The sequence below is a fragment of the Rhamphochromis sp. 'chilingali' genome, assembly GCF_963969265.1.
Source record: "Rhamphochromis sp. 'chilingali' genome assembly, chromosome: 18".
NCBI classification, from domain to species: domain Eukaryota; kingdom Metazoa; phylum Chordata; class Actinopteri; order Cichliformes; family Cichlidae; genus Rhamphochromis; species Rhamphochromis sp. 'chilingali'.
Window position 1 is genome coordinate 18,335,994 of NC_137945.1, and position 17,162 is coordinate 18,353,155.

The window sequence follows — 17,162 nt, forward strand, 5'->3', positions numbered from 1 at the left end:
CACACACGTCTCTACCTGTGTTTACTCCTGCTCTGGTTCTGCTTCTTTCATGCTCGTGACCGTGAGAGGGAGAGGTTGGAATACCAGCCCAGCCCAACCCAGCCAGGACTGAGCTCTGCCACAGGAGCCCTTGTGACCTGGAATTTCTGTGTCCGTCTCCTGTGTCCAGCCCTTCAGTTTCCCTCCAGAAACAGGTCTGCAATGCAACCTACAGTACAAAACACCCAATTCCAGCACTGGCTTTCCTGTTGTGTGTGCCTGCCTTTCCTCAAAGCTGGTGTCTCTCTCCCTGTTCCCAGCTGAGCACCTCCCTCCAGTCGATCACACTCAGGAGGAGACGATGAGGACAAGGGAGGGGTGAGCTGGTGATGCATGCTTTACCATCCCGCCTCTGTTCTTTCTTTTTTGCCTCTTTCTTACCTGCCTTATTCTTGTTTACCTTTTTTCTGACCCTCTTTCTTCAGAATACCTGTGACCTTCTGCCACCCCAGGTTTCCGAGTCCCAAAAGAAAGGGAGGAATGTGAGAATTTGGCAGGTCTCCAATCAATTGTTCTACTGTATAACACCGTCCCCTTCTCACCTCTCTCCCTTTTTCTCTTTCCCTTTCAAGTTCCTGTAATCCAGCAGAAATCCAAACCGTTCGGGTATGATTTTGTCTGTGTGCTTGTTTTGCTTGTGAGGTTTACGTAGACTAAAGATTAGCTTCACTGGGTCAGAGGCTGTCAAAAAAAAATCTACATATCAGCTTCCCCTGAGCTCAGCCATAAATAAGGTAATTGTTTTATGCGTGCAGTTGTTTCCTGCAATTCTGAACATGTGTGCTATTTGTTTTAAACAAAAACAAAGGACTTTTAATGCACTACTCAATTCCTAAATGCTGGAAGCTAATTCCTTCTTGACTTTGTTTCCAGTTTTATGCTTATCTAAAATAACCATCTACTGGTTGTAGGTCATATTATGAAGGCAAACAAGAAAGTGGTATCAGTCTTATCAAGGAAACAAAGAATCATATTTCCCAAAATATCTCCTTTTACCAATCACTGATAACCTGTTATATACTGTTATAAACTGCATACAACATGGAAACCCATTTAAATACAATGCTAAGAAAACATTATCTGCCCCCTTCCTGATTTCTTATTTTTTTCCGTATTTGTAACACTTAAATGTTTCTGTTCATCACACTAATTATAATATACAGTAAATAAAAAAAATAACCTGAGTAAATACAAAATTCAGTTTTTAACTGATTATTTTATTTATTAATAAGGAAAACAACCTATCCAAACCTACTTGGGCATGTATGACAAAGTAGTTGCACCTCTTCTAAATCATAAATGAATTGTCATTAACCACATATTTTGATTTACAAAGACTTTTCTAAGGATTTGGGGCTCCAGCAAACCACAGTGAGAAAATGTAGAACAGTGGTGAACCTTCACATGAGCCTACCAAAATCACTCCAAGAACACATCCATGACTCATCCAGGAGCTCCCAAAAGAACCCAGAACAACATGAAAAGAACTTCCCTCACTTGCCTCAGTCAAGGTCAGAGTTCATGATTCAACAATAATAAAGAGATAAAATCTCCTCCATGGGAGAGTTCCCAGTAGGAAACCACGGCTGATCAAAAAGGATAAAAAGACTCATCTCACATTTGCCAAAAAACATCTTGAAGATCCCCAAGACTTCTGAGAAAATATTCTGTGGTATGACGAGACATTTCGAGCCTTTTATAAAAAGAATATATGATGGTCTCGGGCTGCTCTGCTTTTTCAAAGTCTGGAAGACTTGTTATAATAGATGGAACCATGAATTCTGCTCTTTACCAGATGATCATGAAGGAGAAATCAGTTCATGCCCTAAAGCTCAAGAGCCCTCAGCTTAAGCAGCAGGACAATGATCCAAAACACACCTGCAGGTCCATCTCTGAATGGCCCAACAAAACAAAAAGAGGGTTTGCAGTGGCCTAGTCAAAGTCCAGCCATAATTCAAGTTGAAGTGCTTTGGTATGACCTCAAACAACCCCCAAATGTAGATAAATTTAAACGATTCTGCAAAGACAAGTGGGTCAAAAATTCCTCCACAGTGATGCAAAAGACTCGCTGCTAGTTATCGCAAACACTTGATTGCAGTTCATGCTGCCAAAGGTGGCACAAACAGTTATTAGGTTTAGGAGGCAAATACTTTTTCACAGTGCTGTACGTTGCACAGGAGCTCCAGTTTGCATTATTTACAAACCACAGTGTAGTGTTAATATAATGCGCAATTCATAATTTTTCAGTAAAAACTGAAACTCCTCAATGTGAAATGAAAGACTATCAACTTTATAATGCAGGACAAGCCCAGTCGTGCCCTCTTTAATGGCATGATGGAGGGCTACACAATATATGGCAAGGATTTCTAATGCTGCTGCTGATTGATGATGACAAATTGGAGAGGGCAGACAAAAACCATTTTTTACTTATATGCTCCAGGGGGCCTGACTGTTACTGTTGCTGAAGAAGCTCAGCCTCGTCCACATTATTACGGCCAACAAATGTGGCCTCTGCAGGGAGCATCAGCAGGAAATGAGGCCTCCTCACGCCTCCTGCTATTGAAGAGGTAGACACTAGTAATAACTGGATACTTCGCTGTCTTGAAAAATAATCTTTCACAAGGGGGTCTGGCTGGGTCCTTTGATTATTCTTCATGCTATGGAGCAGGTAGGTCAAGCGACAGTAATAGCCTTCATCTCCACCACACTCATCAGCAGAGGCATCGCTAAGAAGCAAGTGTCTGAATCAGTTAAAGTTAAGTTAAAGTTAAATCTACAAATATTAAACACAATAAATAATCCCAGCTGTGAAGTCTCTTACTTTTTAACCGTTTTAACCAACTATAGTGCTGATTTGATCTGTCCACTGATGCAAGACGTTCAGCAGCATCAGCCTCAGCATGAAGGAAGCGCACATCAAAGCATGTGTGTTTTCCATGTGACAGGCTCCCAGCCATGGACCTCCTGCCCTTACTGCTCATTTGTCGGAGACAATCAGCCTTACAGCAACACACCCAGTCATCTTAGTGTACATCGGTTAATGTTTCACAAGACGGGGAGCGGTAATAGAGCATATTTATGATCTCCAAACAGTGTCGCAAGTTGCTGCGTCATCCATCCCCTTCATTTGGGGCAAGAGCAGAGATAGAAGGAGATACAAAGAAAGATCGATTTAGTAATAAATGAAAGTCTGCTGTCCTCCCCTTCTTGCAGTGGGAAGGTAGAAGGGTCAGCCCTAGCTTCATCTCAGCTATATGGGGAATGTAAACTGGCTCTCCTCAAGGGAAGACTTGACCTGGGTTTCCATAGTTTCAAAAGGTTTCTTGACATCAAAAGCTCTGGTTGACAAATACTAGAATTTACCTTTACAAGATGGCATGTGTTGTAAAGATGATGTCATCCATGACTAAGAAAACGCTTTCTCTGTGCTGCACAGAAACTTTATTTTTAAGCCTTTCTATCGAAAAAACAAAAAAGCAACATCAAAGCGAAAACAGACCCAAATGTTTGTTCTTAGAGAATATTTGATTAGAGCTGGTCGAAGTAATTAGTTCGAGTTTCTTTCTTCCTGATGAGTACAGTCAGTTCCTCCCACATGAATGGAAGCCTTTGTCTATTATCTACTCAATTTATAGCACATTCTTTCACGTCTACATTTGTATATTTGGGTGGTTTTCCAAGTGCGGGAGTGTTTTGCACCGTCTGTTCTTATTATCTGTTCTTATGTAACTGAGTTTCAGTAGTTTCCTTCATTGTAACTTGAGTTCATCCATGCACGGGCATTTTATCCTATTTCTTGTGGATTACGTATGGATCTATGCCACACAGTGGCATGAGTTATTATTTAATGAGTTGAGAAGTTTGGTGTTTGACTTAGTGCGAGTCACCAAATCACACTTTTAAAAGTTCTTAAAAGGGCGTATTCACAGTGCAAACACTCAGTGAGCCTTGCTCTTCATGTCGCACTTACAACAGCGTCTATTATGGCAAGACGTTTTGTACGTCCTTCTAATGATACTCCATTCATTACAGGTCATTACTGCTGGATAGGCCCCGGAGAGGACTGATGACACTCTAGCAATGGCTCTACAAGCTGGCTGGCCTTGGAGAGCTGCCAGTGTAATGACATTGATGAAAGTTTTTCTCCTGCCTGATCCTGACATCGTCACTGATAATTGTCCCCTCATGAGTCACCTCACCTGGCATATGGATCCATATGTATGTAAATCAATGCGGACATTAGCAGCAGCCGGCAGATGAGTCAAGATGTGTGGGTGGGGAGTGAAACCGAGCCCTGCCCCTGAGAGAGATGACGCTTCGAGTAATGATAATGGCTAGGTGGCAGGGTGGAGCTATCGGGGTAGATTTCATAAATCACATCGTTAAATGTCACACAGCAGTGGAGAGGTTAGGACCTCGGGCTAGTGCGCATGCATGCGTGCGTTTCTCTGTCAAGGGCAAAGTGTGTAAATATATATATCTTTACCAAACCTCAAATTTCACTGATGCCTGTGAATAACAGATCACTCTGGTAGGATAGATTGATGACATGAAAATAAATAAATGTCACCTGACCTGTGTGCAAACATTTTGAAATGATAAAATTACAATTGTTGTTGTTTTGGTTTTTTATACGATCTTCTGAAAAAGACAAAAAAAAGATTTGACCTCTTTTTTATCACTGTATAACTGTCTTTTAGGATCCTTAAATATAATTTTTAGACCACTGACAAACTACAGACTACCAGACATGTTTCCTTTTTTATGCTAATCCAGACACACGGGGTACAGAGTATACAAACGAAGTGATAATTGTTGTGCACGGCAAACTGCATATGATCAACACTTTCAATATAGAAAAGCGCTGTGCTTGTCCACAGACTCGAGCTGGCTCTTTTCATCTCATACCTAATAGCGATGTTAGCACAAGGTTTCTTCCTCTCTGTCAGAAAAGCCTAAATTGCTCAAACTACAGGACTCTGTTCAGCATGAAGAGTGGCCTTGGAGCCTATCTTTGGTGCCTGTCTATCTCGGTGGCCTCAAAGTCTTTTCCTGGCATCTGTCTATGTTATACCGAGCCGAGACTGCAGCATCGTGAAGGACAAAAAGCTGAGTTGTAAGCAAAAATTAAAAATGCACCACATCTGAATGAATAAAAGGAACGAGCACGAGTTTTTCTCTAGTATAAAAATGCACATAGTTTAAGGACAAAACCAGAAGTGGGAAGATAAAATGATCAGCAAGAACACGTGTTATCAAGTCAGCCACAGTGAATAATAATAAAAACTTACATCTGAGTCTCCTGAACTGTTTCGAGGAAACCTTGTCTCATCAAAATTTATATAGCAGCACAGCATATTTGGGAGATTTTTGATCTGAGGTGTTGGCACACAGGCTACATTCTCTGATCCTTGCTGATAGAGTCACAATGTCAAGTCAGGTGAAACAGTAACACAACCTGGCTTTTTTTTCAGCTCATAAAACGTGTTTCTGATGCTTTCATGCCTTTTGTGAGATAAAATGAATTGGCGTTTTCGTCATTATCGGATCCTTGACTTAAGAGACAGTTGAACTTTTAATTCAGCACTGTCTCGTTTGTTCAAGGTTCCCGTGGAACTACAGTGAAACGATAAACCACTTGTGGGCAGGCCCCAGAACAGCTCCTATTAAAGACCTCATTGTTGACTGTTTGTTCCAGGTCATTTTGTTTCACTACACTTGAAAGGGACGCTAAAAACCCTGCAAGAAGAGGGAGCCCCGGCCTCCATTTGGGCATTCATGCACCCCCTTCCCTTGGTATGAATAAGGGGATGGCTCTGTGTTTCTAGGTCACTGTGTGCCCCTGAAATGCACACCTCACAATCCCGGCGGAGGGAGGGACGCAAACAGAGCCTGACGTTTGACAACATCTCAGTGCTATTTAATAGGGAGCTTAGGCACACACTCCCTGAAATTAAACACAGTTGACAGTTGAGTTTCAGAGCGCGCATACTGATTGATATCCTTGATGATGGCTTCTTCTCCTCTCCCTGCTTTGTTTAATCCAGCAGAAATGCCAAAAAGAGAAAAAAAAAAACAATAACTGAAACAAAAACTCTCTTAAATGTATATCAGACTACGTAGAAGCCTTCATCTGTCACTTTCAGCACTAAATGATCTCAGCGACAGAACTTCATCTCAGCTGTTTCCCCTGCGTCTTTCTGATTGGCACAGGGTGACGCAGAGGAGAGCTGTAGCAGCGTGATAACACGCATCAGCAATTAGTGGAAAAACGATTTCAGCCATTAATTCTTTCTTTTCTTGTTCCGTCTTTATTTACACACAGAGCCAAGTAAATTTAATCTTATTAAATTTTAAAGGGTTGTAAAGAAACTTTAAAAATGACGTCAGATGTGATATTTTCACAACCTTTACTTCCACCAAAGGGACAAAACTTATAAATAGTTCAAGTAATGAATTAATGGTTCAAATATGTAGCCAAATACTGCACAATTATCCAGTATAGATGGCTGTAGAAAGTAGAATAAGGACCAGTTCTTTTTATATCTATTCAAAAAAGACTCATATTTCTGCACACGTCCAGATTTCTCTCTACACAAAAATAGACAGTTGCATGGCTGCTGTCAAATACAATGAACAAGAGTATTCAGCAGCAAAACTCTGCGTTGCGTGGGACAGCACCACATTCTCGGATCTGGGGGCACAGTTTTGTGTCTGTTTCGTAAATATGGAATGCATATTTTGCTAATTGTAGTGGTCTATATGTAGTGTTTGCACCAAAAAGTGGTGTGACGGTCCACATATGTGGTGAAAAAAAAGCTATACACATGAAGGAAGGTCCTCAAAATAACAAAAATAAATTTATTTAATTTCAGGAAGACAGTTAACAAGGCACAATAATGGCTTTGCTAAACTATTTACTATATATGTCAATATTTCACTTACTTAACAAAGCTTAGATATGCTGTATGTCTGAAACACTGTGGTAACGATGAGGCCAAAGATGGACACCGTATGAAATATGATACAGATGATACAGAAAGAAATATGGCCGCATTATACAAGAGCCATTAGAAAGCTAAATTAAATATCCTGCATGCAGGTGCTGGGTGGAAAACTGCTGACAGCTGTGCGTCAGACTGGAAAATGTTTACCTAATATTCATCACCGGCATTTATTGTTGCAGCAAGTCCGTACTACACGTAATTAAGAATCCCAGAATGTAACCACCAGCCATACCAAGCAGCAAACTAATATCACAGAGGACAAACAAGCAGTCAGAACGAGCCACTGAAATGAACATGGCGCCCTAAGTGGTTTATTCTGTTCCGTCGTTGGCACAGACTCGAATGTTTTTAACCTCAACCAGTGTGACTGGGAAGGAGGTGATTGTCAGGATGGAGTCTTTCGAGGTTTTCTCATTTTCTTGAGCTTTTCCTGCCTCACCGTCTCGCCCTCCAGAGAGGACAGCTCAGATATCCTGTGGATGTAAGAGCGAGAGGCTCCAGCTATTGGGTCCGGATAGGACTGGCCTGTGTGGCGAGAGAAATGGAAAGAGATGGAGAGAAGCACAGGGTATATTTAATCTCTAAATATCCTGCACACATTTCCCTGTCATTAAGTAATAATAATCTTAATTAGAGATAAACTCTTGAATAATATGCCGCATGTTACATAAAAACACAAAAAACTGTTTGCTGTTTGTTTTTTCACTTCAAAGCTAAGTGTGCTGTAAAGGCAGTACATGTGGACCTGATGTGTTAAGGCTGAGAATGAAGTCAAAGCAGGAAGTGAACTCACTTTTCTGATTGTTTTTAACAGTCATTACGTTGGAGGATGGATATTTCACCTTGGGCCTGCAGACGACACAAGCACAACAGAGGTGGCTGCATTGAGAATTAACTGAAAACACTGGCTTGGTCACATTTTGTTTAGAAAGCCAAAATACCTGCCAAGCTTGCAGTTCTCAACCGAAAAGGTGTTTCTGCCACTGAGGACTAAAGCTGAGGGAATGAGGACGGCTGGATTTGTGTTCAGTTTATAGCTTTCAGGGTACCTGGGAGACGCAAGTAAAAACATTAAGGAGTATAATGAACGCAGAGCTGACATTTTACAAAGCTTCAGACCAACAAACCCCACTTTTCCCATAAATAGAAGATTGAGAATAATTTGTTATTGAGATAATATTTTTGTGCAGCATAATGATTTTCAGTTCTAGCTAGAATTGCCCTTGAACTGCCAGAAAATTAAACATTAAAAGCTACTCGAGCTTTTCTTTTTTTCTGACAGATAATGCATGCGTGTCAAAACAATACTTTTATCTGGCTGCTGTTTCTCTTTCTTCACGTTATCTGTCATACCCTGCATGAGACTGTGACTCAGTATAATAACTAATATCTGTGCAGCTGTCTCATGAAATATGCTTTTTTTTTTTAAAAGAAATTCCAGCTACAATAAGCTGCCCAAAAGATGTTAATCCAAAGGTTACCCCAGGGTGAAGGGTCGCCCTGTGTGGCTGTGGGAAAGCTCCTTGGAGAGGCTGAAGGATGGGAGGTTACCAGGTCTGTGCACATGGTAGTCTCTTGGCAGTGGAGGAATCACAGTTTTGGTCCTCTCTAACATCACACCTTAAAAAGGGAATAAGAAAATTGCTCTGCATTAATTCCACTGTCAGGTTATATCTGTAAGTTTCCCGCAAGTAGCTAATGTCCCACTGGAAAGGGACCTATAGAAACTATGTAAGACAACAGCTCCACCTGTTGGCAGTCAGTTCACACAAACCCCATGCCACAAATTTAAATTTAGCCCATTTTGAGTGGGGAAGTAAGAAGAAACTCCTTAGTTTCCTCTCAGTTTTATTAACATAAGGCTGTCTCCTGTTCTGCAGTTCTTACATTTTCTATCTAACAGAAAGCGCCTCCCGCTGAGATCCCTCTCTGGGTTGGTGTTTTGCAACTCCAGCTTGTCATCTTTGGTTAAAGTAGGCGTCCTAGAAAAATTGGAGAAAAATATATCAGCACACGTGGATTCTATATTTTAGATAGTTGAATACCACCTAGAAAAAAACAAAAACATGTCATGGCACCAACAAATGTCAAAGTTTTATAAAGAAATGCTTTTTTATTTTTACATTAAATCAAATAAAAATTGTTTCAGTAACAATCTTTATGATTAATCATCATGAATTACTTACGATTCACTGATAATTTCCCATTACTGATTTGTAATGGAAAGTCAGCGGAGGCGTAGCGGAGGCCCACCTTCAGCAATCATTACTTCCACTGTCGAGTGGCATGCTGTGTTCCCTAGTGGAGTTTTATCATGTTAAAATGCTGAATGGTGATTAGAAATCCCCCTTTTTCAATAATTATGTTAGCACCGTGCTAAAGCTGAGCGTCTGCTTTGTGGGTTCAACTGTATTCTCAATATGAATTTTAAAAAACAATCTTCCCTCTGAAACTTGTCACAGTATTTTTGTGATTTCCCGTATGGAAAATTGTCAAACAAAACAATATTTCATACAATAGTTTGTGATACTCTCATACCACTAACTTGCTCAACAGCACCAGCTAACACCAACCTCAATAAAAAATATGTGAGAGACCCCTTCAAATGACTAAGAAAGAAGGCCAGTGTATGAGTCTCTAGTGTCAGAAGCAGGGATGCCTCATGGGTCCTGAACTGGATAATGGTCAAGAGGTGACTCGTGAATATGGTCTTCTGGGCAGAAGTGGAAAGAAAAGGCTAAATCTGAGACTAGCCAATAAAATAAACAGATTAGAAAGGGGGAAAGAGCACATTGGACAAAGGGAAGACTGGAAAATGTACTATGGGCAGATCAAGGTATTTAAATTTGAAAGTTAGAACAATTGTAAATGTAGTAGAAAGGAAAATATGCTGGAGGAGTCCATACACTGCCCTTCAAGCAGGTACAGTAAAAGATTTCTACAGAACAAAAGGGATCTTGAACAAGGATGTGCAAAATACTATTACTACATTTTGCATATGCGTAATGCCATATGCTTTGGGCACAACTTAATCAGAGCTAATTTCATTTTTCAGCAGTACAATGAACCAAAGCACAGTTTCACTGCAGGGAACTATCTAGAGAGGAAGCAGCCAGCTGGTATTCTGTGTCTAATAGAGTAGCCGGCACAGTCACTGCATCTCAGTCCTGAAGAGATGATGTAGGAACACTCTGGCCATATGCTATGTATGAAATACAGATCAAACCAGTCCGGCTTACAGTAAGCAATTCAGGAAGCACGGGGTGAAAAGTTTCCAGATTAAAAAACTGACAGCTGAAATCTGCAGCTCTGTGATTTCTGCACATGGGCAATTCTTTTACAATAAAGTTTCATTAGCAAATCATTATTTTTGCAATATCTTGACAGTATTTCCTATTCGGTATGCAAAAAAGTATGGATTTTCATTTAAAAATATGACATTTTCTTGGTGTTATTGAGCATTATATTCAGGGCGACCTTGTCTCAAGGAGTGGGTCATCTACCAATCAGAAGGTCGGTGGTTCACTTCTCTGCTCTTCCAGTCTGCAAGTCCTGCAAGGATCCTTACCCTTAGGCAAAATACTGAATTCCAAGTTACCCCCCAATGCATCCATCAGGGTGTGAATGTTAGACAAGGTCCTTAGTGCTTGTATGAATGTGAGTGTGATTATTATGTATATTATTATGTAATGAGGCTTGAGTCAAAGAGTGTTCAGTTATATAAGTACCAGTCCGTTTATGTATAATTCTTGGATCTTTTATCATGTAATATACCGTAATATACTCATACTCACCCTAAAACAGGGCTCTATAAAGGAAATAAGTGGTTCATGTTGTGGGCTGGATATGGAACCCAGGAAGGAATTATTTATGGTTATCTATGTAGCACTAAAAATGCCATAATCAAAATTAAATGACTGAATAAATATATTGATATGCAATTAATTGCACAAATATTCAAAAATGTGTTTTATTCATACAGTATGAGATCAATTGAAATGCATTGGTGTTTTCGTTTTCCTTTGTATTTATTTGCATCTCCATGCAATTTTTTACATTTGTTTTTACGGAACTTCCGTATTAATTTGTCTTATTTTATGTTTGCAATCGTATCTTTATGTATTTTTGAGCAAGCCTGATGATGTGGAGTAGCCAATAAGTAGGTGCCAGCCTCCCTTACTTGCATAATAGGTAAAAAATAAAATAAAATAAATAAAAACAGGCAGACATTAGTCTAGTGTTAATTACGTTGGATTACAGTAGTTCGGGTCTTCCATATAAGCCTGGCACGGAAACATTAACGCCATCCACTCTCTTTCAGTCTGTACTAGCATAGTGGTTAAAAACAACGAGTGTGAAACACTGTGAGAACATCTCTTTTATTATATCTGTGGCGTAGCGTTTTTATAGCTTCCAAAATATTCACATAGCTTACCCTCCAATTATGAAGCCAGTCAGCTGAGGTTTCGCGTCCCTGGACTCTACAACACAGACAGCGCTCAGCATTTTACGGACCGTTAGGCTAGCTTCTTTGAATGAATTTGGCACATTTATGGAGCACGCTTACTCACTGCTCAAAGGTTGTATAACAGGAAATTTCCTTGGTTGACTTTGCCTTAAAGACGCTTGCCCTCCACCTGCTCCCATCCTCAAGTTCCTGTATGTCGGATATCCAACCGCATCAGGGCCGCGCTGCCCGCAGTTCGAGCTTTCCCGGGATATTAGCCCCTTTACGGTGATTATCGACGGGTCTAACTGGCAAGTTATCATGATGGAGCAGCCGCACGAACATCTACTTCAGACATTACCTTAGTGCTACACACAGCTAACGGTACATGGGTTAAAACCGGTTATCCCCGAGCAGCAGTGCTAGGCTGCAGCTCACTCTGGTACAACGCTAACGAGTCATCACGTCACCATGGAAACAGGCTTCAAAATTCGCCTGCATTGGTTTTTTTATATTTAGCTTTCTGTGTTTCCTAACCAGGTTACGTAATAAAAATGTACCCAAATACTATGTCCTATAATACCTAAAAAAAAATATATATGTATTTATCCATTATCCATACAGGCTAGCCCACAATTATTTGATAAATGCAGTAAATTGCCTTCAAATATAGTTTTTAGTTAATTTTTACAAGTTAAAAGTGTGTGTCCTTGAGAACTACCCAATTTATGTAGTTAACTCCCTGGGTGGATATTATATTAACACGGGCTAACGCTGGATATTATATTACTAATATATCAAGTAGTAATGTACACAACCACACCCACACGTAAATACCAAACAACCTGCGTGATTCATGACACATTTACACATTAATGACAGGACCAGGAAGGTTTTTTTTCCTCCAAATTTTTATTGTACATTTTGAGTCCTTTTGAAAACCTGGGGGAAGAAAATAAGACAATGAGGTAAGAATTCTGATGTTATATAAAGTCTCAGCAACACATCTTTAATAAAAATAGATAGCATTCAACATGTATCCATGTTTGGATTTAAATAAATTTTCAAAGAGAAAGATCTCCCAGTCGGTGATTTAAAGTTCAATGACTAAAGATGTGGTTTCAGACAATGTTGGCTTATTAACAAGTGGTTTTCACCATAGTCGATAAGATGGGGAAAAAAGAATATGCATCATTAACCACATCAAATCAGTCTACTTTCAAAACCTGCAAAATATCACTGAAACTCACCACGACTTTAGTTCATCCTCCTGATCAGTCTGTTGATCTGATCCTCCCTGTTGCCGGCATCTCCTCCCTCCACGAAGTGTGTGGTCTTCTTGTTCATGCCACCGCGTGGGGACGACAGCTTGAAGGGCCACATGAAGTTGTTGGCGGGCTTGAAGTTCTTTCCAACTGTGTAAATCTCATGGATGAGGTCCTCAACACAGATGATGCCATATTTGCCTACAGATAAAAAGTGTTTAATAAATTGAACTGCGTGCCAGCTTTAGCATTTAAGTGTTTCATTTCAAAATTTTAAAAGCGAAGGGCTGATTAAACCAATAGAGGTAATCCAAGAATGAAACTGCTTGGAGCAACTCTGCCTTTTCTTCTTTTAACTTAGACAACAAGACTCATTTCCAGATGTGCTTGCTGCCATTTGAAGCGCTGATGTTTTCAATCTTTTCAGGCACAAAGTAAAACTCTTCGAGCTTGATAAGCAAGCCTCATCTTTCCATTTCATGTTCCCAAACATCTGACCAACAAATACAGTACAAGCCAAGAATTATCAACTACAAATCTCTCTTTGGTAAAGTCCTGTTAGGTTGGCATGTGGCTTCAGACTTAACTGGCAAAGTTTTCAACCTTTTTTTCACCAAAGTCGATAAGACGGGGAAAAAAGTGTACATCATTAACCACATCAACCGCCAACCATTTACCTAAAAGGTATACTACAAACATTTTCAACAGCACTGTAACGTTTCCATACCGAGGGACTTCTCCACCAAAGCGTTGTCTGTGAGGGCAATGCGCTGTTTCCTGATCTTGCCGTACCCACGTTTGTAGACGAGCTCGCGCACAGACTTCAGGTTGGGGTATCTAGGGGGGAAAAAAAACCCAAGGTTCCAGTTTTGAAAGGAGCACAAATCAATGATGTTAACGTGTGTTAATTTATAAAGAAATAGGATTATAAATACTCATTTGTTTTATTTAACTCAAAAGATACTTTAAATTTCAAGCATATCTGAAAAACACTTGTTTTGTAAATCTAAGTAATTTGAGTTCTTCTAATGAGTTTAAGAGGCATTTACAAAATATTAAAATATGAACCCCAAAACATTAAGAGCTCAGATTTCATCTCTCCAAACCTGGCACTTTCATGTCTAAGCAGTGGTGGGCAATTTGTCAAAAAAAGATTATGTACATCATTGTTTTGGGGAAGAAGCATGATCTACAATCTGAATGGCAATTCTCCCCACAGATTTGGTAAAACTCATTGCATTAACATTACAGAGTGCCTGGATACTAAACCTGACCGTTCAAATTTAGGCTCAAGACTCAACTGACCAATCTGAGGATCCTATTTTAATCTAATTGGTATGATTGAATGGTAACAATTCAAATTTCTGCAGCTTTGATGAGTCTTTCAGGATATTGTGCCACTGTGTAATGCATCTATAGGGTTGTTCTGTGTTATAACCAATCCTGCTTTGCTAAGATCTTATGAAGGAAAAAGTTTAGTTTTAAATATTAAATCTACACAATTCCTCCCAAATGCAGGTGTGCCAAATTAACACAGTCAGCAACATGCAAAAAATGTTAAGTCAGTTAAATACAAAGTTAAATACAGTTAAATACAAAGTGGCAGATGATGGTGTTTCTTGGACTCCATCACAGTATAAAGAAATATCAGTAACCTAGTACAACATTGGGAACAATATTGCATCTACCAATACAGATCAAGTTATCTGCATCAAAAGTGTCACTTAGACACATCCAAACAAGACTGACATAAATGACCGGACAGGAGTAACCCCAACCAACTATATAAATATCAAAAATGGAAGTATTAAGGTGACCAAAAGCAAACACTACAAGTCTAACCTACAGTGTACTCGTGTGCCAAGTAACACACACTTCCACAGGGCTGTTGTAGTGAAGATCAGGTAAATTCTTCCATTACAGCAGCACACAGCAATGTCAAACACACAGAGCACAAACATTTCCATTGGGTCTTTAACATCAAGACATTAAAGCTTTGTGAAATATAGCCAAGCATTTACTGTGTTTAGTTTGACACTGGCTTATTTTTCTATAAACTGTTGAACAGTACTTTAATGTGTTGATTTCAAGTGTCAGTGAATGACCACTGTAGTAAATGCCAGGTTACAAAAGTTTCTGGCTGCATCATTACAGTATGAAGCCAACACACTCACATTTGTCAACACACTGGCATGTACCACTATGGAATGTGGTTTCAGACAAAACTGGCTTAGTTTCAGTCAGTAATCACCATGGTCGATAAGATGGGGAAAAAAGTTCAGCATCATTAACCACATTCCAAGTGTATCACCTATTTAGAGACGTGCTAATACCCCCCACCATCGCTTCTTATTTCTGAACAGCAGGTTTCAGAGTGACACAGTCCTTACCCCCAAGCGATGTAAGGCTCTGCAATTCTGAGCATGTTGATTGAAGCCTTGTTCAGCTTGACAAAGACACCATTGAAGATCTGGCGCAGACGGAGCAGCTGCAGAACTTTGCGGACCTTGGGGCTCACACCGTTGATGCTGAAAAAACAAACAAACAAAAAATGTTGTGATTACTGTTTGGACTTACCATCAAAGTACAACTTCCTAATTAAGCTGCTTAGAGTGGTTTCAGAACATTATTGGCTTTTTATTACAAATGTGTATCAGCAGAGTCGATAAGTCGGGGAAAGAGCATGCATCATTAACCACTCAACTGTATTTATCCACAAGGACTGGCTTAATCATTCAATAAAAATGACTTTTCAATAGCAACTGAATTAACAAGCAACTGAGCAGCTAAAAACAAAGTAGTAATGTATGAGGCTCAGCTGCTGGACATCCTCTCATGTGGCACTGCCTGCACAACACCTTACAACTGATTGTGCAGTTCTTTTAAGCCAGATACAGAGAAATCCCAAGCAGTGCGCATCACTCACCCTCTGATCCTGATGACAAAGGCCAGTTTGGGCTCAGCAGGCACATAGAAGTTTCCCACTTTGCGAGCCATACGGCCCATTCGTATCTCACGCCTGTACATCTGCCTGTACTCCTTGTGGTACTTCTCAGCCCTCTTGTAGATCAGTTTCCTGGTCACCTTGCGGACCTGAATGCAAAAGGGAAAACACGTCGAAGCAGTTCAAAGCTCTATCCGATATCTCCATCCATACGGGAATACTTGTCTGCACAAAGCTTCACTTTACCTTTTTCTCAGCCAGCAGCTTCTTGACACGCATGGCCTTCATGGCCGCGTAGGCCTTTCGCCTTTTCAAAAGGCTCTCAGGGACCGCCGGAACCTTTTTTCTGTTTAAACGTTAAAAAAATATGTTGTAAGGAAAAAATCCGAAGCGAGGTGGTGGACAAGATACCTGAACACATGTACATCGCTCAACAGAAACGATGACTGAATCATGGGGGCTGCTAGCTTGCCAGTCACTTGCCGGCTTCCACACAGGTAAATACTACTTCATACAATAGCTCGAGACTAGAGAGGTTTTACAGCAGCATAAACTCAAAGGTTGCTGAAATAGCTGACTATTATTTTAGTTCTAATTTTTTAACCACAAGAACTGGACACTTGTAATAATCCACAGATGCTAAAGAGACAGCCATGTTGAACTCGGCTATATGGACTCAGTTATTATAAAGTACCCTTAACAACAGTAATAATCACCATCTGTAACAATACTGCTATTATTCTATCGTACATGAACTAAATAGCTCATTCGCGTTGTAAAATTAACAGCAGAGGCTAGTTTAATGCTGGATGTGATTAGATTTTAACACAGAGGGAAACACTCACTCTGCGTCCGCCATTGCGATCACCGAGAAAGAGGCTTTTTCATTTGCGCATGTGCGGGATAAAAGCGTTAGGACCTCTGCGGAGCGTCCTTCCGACTGCCTGATGGATAAATTATAGCGATGTATTCAAAACTAAAGTTAAGCAAAACCCGCTGTAATAATGCTCTTGGATAAATGCTCCCTTAAATTTATAGGTTAATATATCAACAACTATTTTCTATGACTGCTGCAAGGAATATTATTGTAATAACAAACGCTTTAAAGGTAAGACAACGCTATAATACGTATTCTGGTGTAGACCTACCTGGCCTTATTTTGATACATTATTTTATATTGTTTCTTTTTTTTCTTTTCGTTTTTTAATTAATCTAAACGCTACTTTGCCCGACTTCCGTGCTACAGGTGGCGTTATGCAGCCATCTGACCAGCAGAGGGCACGAACACTTCATTTTGCAAAGCACGATCAGAGAGCGCCTGTAGCGTTGAACCTCCCGCCCAGCACTTTGCTTCAGGCTGTATAACAGACACTGTTCTGTCCCAGGAGGTTATGAAAAAAAAATCATAAAATGATATAGACTCGATTGAAGGCCACTTATTTGTTCATTTATTTATTTTT

At 40.0% G+C, this 17,162-nt stretch overlaps 2 protein-coding genes and 1 long non-coding RNA gene across 5 annotated transcripts; 1 reads left to right on the forward strand and 2 right to left on the reverse strand.

Moving 5' to 3' along the window:
- The first annotated feature begins 53 nt into the window (after nt 1-53).
- Nucleotides 54-5,239, forward strand: LOC308385713. 3 transcript variants are annotated; one of them, XR_013969609.1, is made up of 6 exons: nt 54-194; nt 300-357; nt 465-645; nt 1,376-1,550; nt 2,480-2,606; nt 4,072-5,239. It is a non-coding gene; the product is annotated as an uncharacterized lncRNA (long non-coding RNA). The 3 variants fall into 3 exon arrangements; XR_013969607.1 differs by having other exon boundaries at nt 465-1,550; XR_013969608.1 differs by lacking the exon at nt 2,480-2,606 and having other exon boundaries at nt 465-1,550.
- A 1,733-nt stretch (nt 5,240-6,972) lies between these two features.
- cUnh8orf89 (chromosome Un C8orf89 homolog) lies at nt 6,973-12,052 on the reverse strand. Its single transcript, XM_080865917.1, has 7 exons — nt 11,618-12,052; nt 11,482-11,527; nt 8,934-9,028; nt 8,528-8,666; nt 7,988-8,095; nt 7,840-7,895; nt 6,973-7,571 (listed from the first exon to the last, which is right to left on the reverse strand). Exons 1-7 carry the CDS (start codon nt 11,814-11,816, stop codon nt 7,432-7,434), a joined length of 783 nt encoding a protein of 260 aa, XP_080722043.1. The 5' UTR covers nt 11,817-12,052; the 3' UTR covers nt 6,973-7,431.
- A 334-nt stretch (nt 12,053-12,386) lies between these two features.
- On the reverse strand, nt 12,387-16,606 carry rpl7 (ribosomal protein L7). Its single transcript, XM_080865190.1, has 7 exons — nt 16,548-16,606; nt 15,949-16,048; nt 15,685-15,851; nt 15,149-15,286; nt 13,486-13,595; nt 12,744-12,959; nt 12,387-12,435 (listed from the first exon to the last, which is right to left on the reverse strand). The coding sequence occupies exons 1-6, from the start codon at nt 16,559-16,561 to the stop codon at nt 12,751-12,753; spliced, it is 738 nt and encodes a 245-aa protein (XP_080721316.1). The 5' UTR covers nt 16,562-16,606; the 3' UTR covers nt 12,387-12,435; nt 12,744-12,750.
- Between the last annotated feature and the right edge of the window lie 556 nt (nt 16,607-17,162).